General features: G+C 47.0%; 1 protein-coding gene across 1 annotated transcript in view; it reads right to left on the bottom strand.

The window, feature by feature from the left end:
* camta2 (calmodulin binding transcription activator 2) overlaps positions 1 to 1,654 on the bottom strand; it is a gene marked incomplete at both ends in the record, with an annotated part of 28,706 nt that extends 27,052 nt beyond the window's left edge. Inside the window, 4 exons of the mRNA XM_084463206.1 lie at positions 1 to 96; positions 372 to 443; positions 638 to 773; positions 1,587 to 1,654. The exon at positions 1 to 96 is cut by the window's left edge and continues 55 nt beyond it. Of these exons, the coding sequence (XP_084319332.1) occupies positions 1 to 96; positions 372 to 443; positions 638 to 773; positions 1,587 to 1,654 (372 nt within the window). The remainder of the gene's footprint in view (positions 97 to 371; positions 444 to 637; positions 774 to 1,586) is intronic.
* Positions 1,655 to 2,500: the final 846 nt, after the last annotated feature.

Below are 2,500 nucleotides of genomic sequence, written 5' to 3'. Positions count from 1 at the left end.
GCGCTCGGTGGGGGTGCACAGCGGGGGGGCGCACAGCTTCCCAGAGTCCTCCAGGGACGGCACGTTCAGGTAGTGGACCAGCACCATGTCTGGGTTCTGGAGGAGACCGGGTCAGAACACACACACCCTTCACACACACTCCACACAGACACACACCCAACAATACTCCACACACACACTTCACACACACTCCACTAGGGCTGTACCTAACTCAAACTCGCAGGCAGCACAATAAAAGATGCCAATTTTGTTGCTAAACATGAATCATCAAGCGCACACACACACACACACACACGCGCACACACACACACACACACACACACACACACACGCGCACACACACATACACACACACACACACACACACTGACCTGCAGCAGCCAGTAACACCTCCGGTGGAATGTTGGGATGATGGAGGAATGGACGTAGCAACCATAGAGACACTGGGGAGACAGTTACCACGGAGACACAGTGGTTACCTAAGTTACAGATGAAAATGTTTCCATTAAAGGAGTAGTAAAGGGAAATGCATGCTTAGTCCTGTTTTAAGGTTACTTATGATCATATACAATGGTGTGTGTGTGTGTGTGTGTGTGTGTGTGTGTGTGTGTGTGTGTGTGTGTGTGTGTGTGTGTACCTCCATGCCCTGGACCTTCAGCTTCATGTGGTCTTCTCTGGTTGTCTTGCCGTCCTTCCTCTTCTTCCAGCAGTAGCCATCTTTGCGGTACTTGACCTTCTTGCGGTTGTAGAGGACCATGCTGCCGTTCTGGGGCCTGGGGGGGGTCAGGGGGCACGGGGGTCAACCAGGGTCAACCAGGACAGCCTTATAACACTCTATTACACTCTGAAATACTCACTTCTGATTGGACAATCGCACGTTCTACCGGTGAATTATTTCTCGATAATTCACCAGCAAAGAGCAATATTCAGCTCTGCCAAGGGCAACATGTTATACTGTGTGTCTATGGGCAACATGTTATACTGTGTGTCTATGGGCAACATGTTATACTGTGTGTCTGTGGGCAACATGTTATACTGTGTGTCTATGGGCAACATGTTATACTGTATGTCTGTGGGCAACATGTTATACTGTGTGTCTGTGGGCAACATGTTATACTGTGTGTCTGTGGGCAACATGTTATACTGTGTGTCTGTGGGCAACATGTTATACTGTGTGTCTGTGGGTAACATGTTATACTGTACAGTATGTTTGTGGGCAACAGGTGAAAGTTGCCTAAGTTCTAAACAATAACGGTTTGGCTGTTGTAGCTTCTGTTCAGTCTCTGAAAACAGTTCATCAACAGCTCATATTTTCAATGAATGTGACGGTACGACTGTGACGTACAGATGTTCATGGCTAGCTAGCGATATCTGGTAGAGCAGGCTATGGGATTAGCTAGGTCATGGCTAGCTAGCGATATCTGGTTTTTCGAAACTATGTGTGCATTATACAGTTTTAACGCACACCTGATGGCCAATCAGAAAAGAGTATTCACCCAGGCCATTGTATAACCGTGTGTATCTATGTGTGTGTGTGTGTGTGTGTGTGTGTGTGTGTGTGTGTGTGTGTGTGTGTGTGTACATACCTGGTCTTAAGCGTGCAGGACAGCCACTCATCATGTCTGTCAAATGAGATCAGGTAGGAAGCTATCTCCTGAGGAGAGACAAGCAGGAAGTATCAGTCAAGTAGGAAGCTATCTCCTGAGGAGAGACAAGCAGGAAGTATCAGTCAAGTAGGAAGCTATCTCCTGAGGAGAGACAAGCAGGAAGTATCAGTCAAGTAGGAAGCTATCTCCTGAGGAGAGACAAGCAGGAAGTATCAGTCAAGTAGGAAGCTATCTCCTGAGGAGAGACAAGCAGGAAGTATCAGTCAAGTAGGAAGCTATGTCCTGAGGAGAGACAAGCAGGAAGTATCAGTCAAGTAGGAAGCTATCTCCTGAGGAGAGACAAGCAGGAAGTATCAGTCAAGTAGGAAGCTATCTCCTGAGGAGAGACAAGCAGGAAGTATCAGTCAAGTAGGAAGCTATCTCCTGAGGAGAGACAAGCAGGAAGTATCAGTCAAGTAGGAAGCTATCTCCTGAGGAGAGACAAGCAGGAAGTATCAGTCAAGTAGGAAGCTATCTCCTGAGGAGAGACAAGCAGGAAGTATCAGTCAAGTAGGAAGCTATCTCCTGAGGAGAGACAGGCAGTCAGACCACAGTCTTGACTTTGATAAAGGGGCCGCAAAGCCGAAATGTTGTGCGTTTATTAAATCACCCAGCATCGAGAGCCAGTGTGCGCAGTTTCTTTCTTTTATTCAGTATATTACTGGCACTTCTCAACAACTGTCTCTTTTTTCTAAATCAGCTACAAAGATACAGCTAGCTGTGCTACCTGTTAGCCTTAAGGTACATAGATACAGCTAGCTGTGCTACCTGTTAGCCTGTAGGTACATAGATACAGCTAGCTGTGCTACCTGTTAGCCTTAAGGTACATAGATACAGCTAGCTGTGCTACCTGT

This window comes from Borostomias antarcticus, assembly GCF_949987555.1.
Source record: "Borostomias antarcticus genome assembly, contig: scaffold_469, whole genome shotgun sequence".
NCBI lineage: Eukaryota > Metazoa > Chordata > Actinopteri > Stomiiformes > Stomiidae > Borostomias > Borostomias antarcticus.
This window is presented reverse-complemented; position numbering and strand designations above follow the sequence as displayed.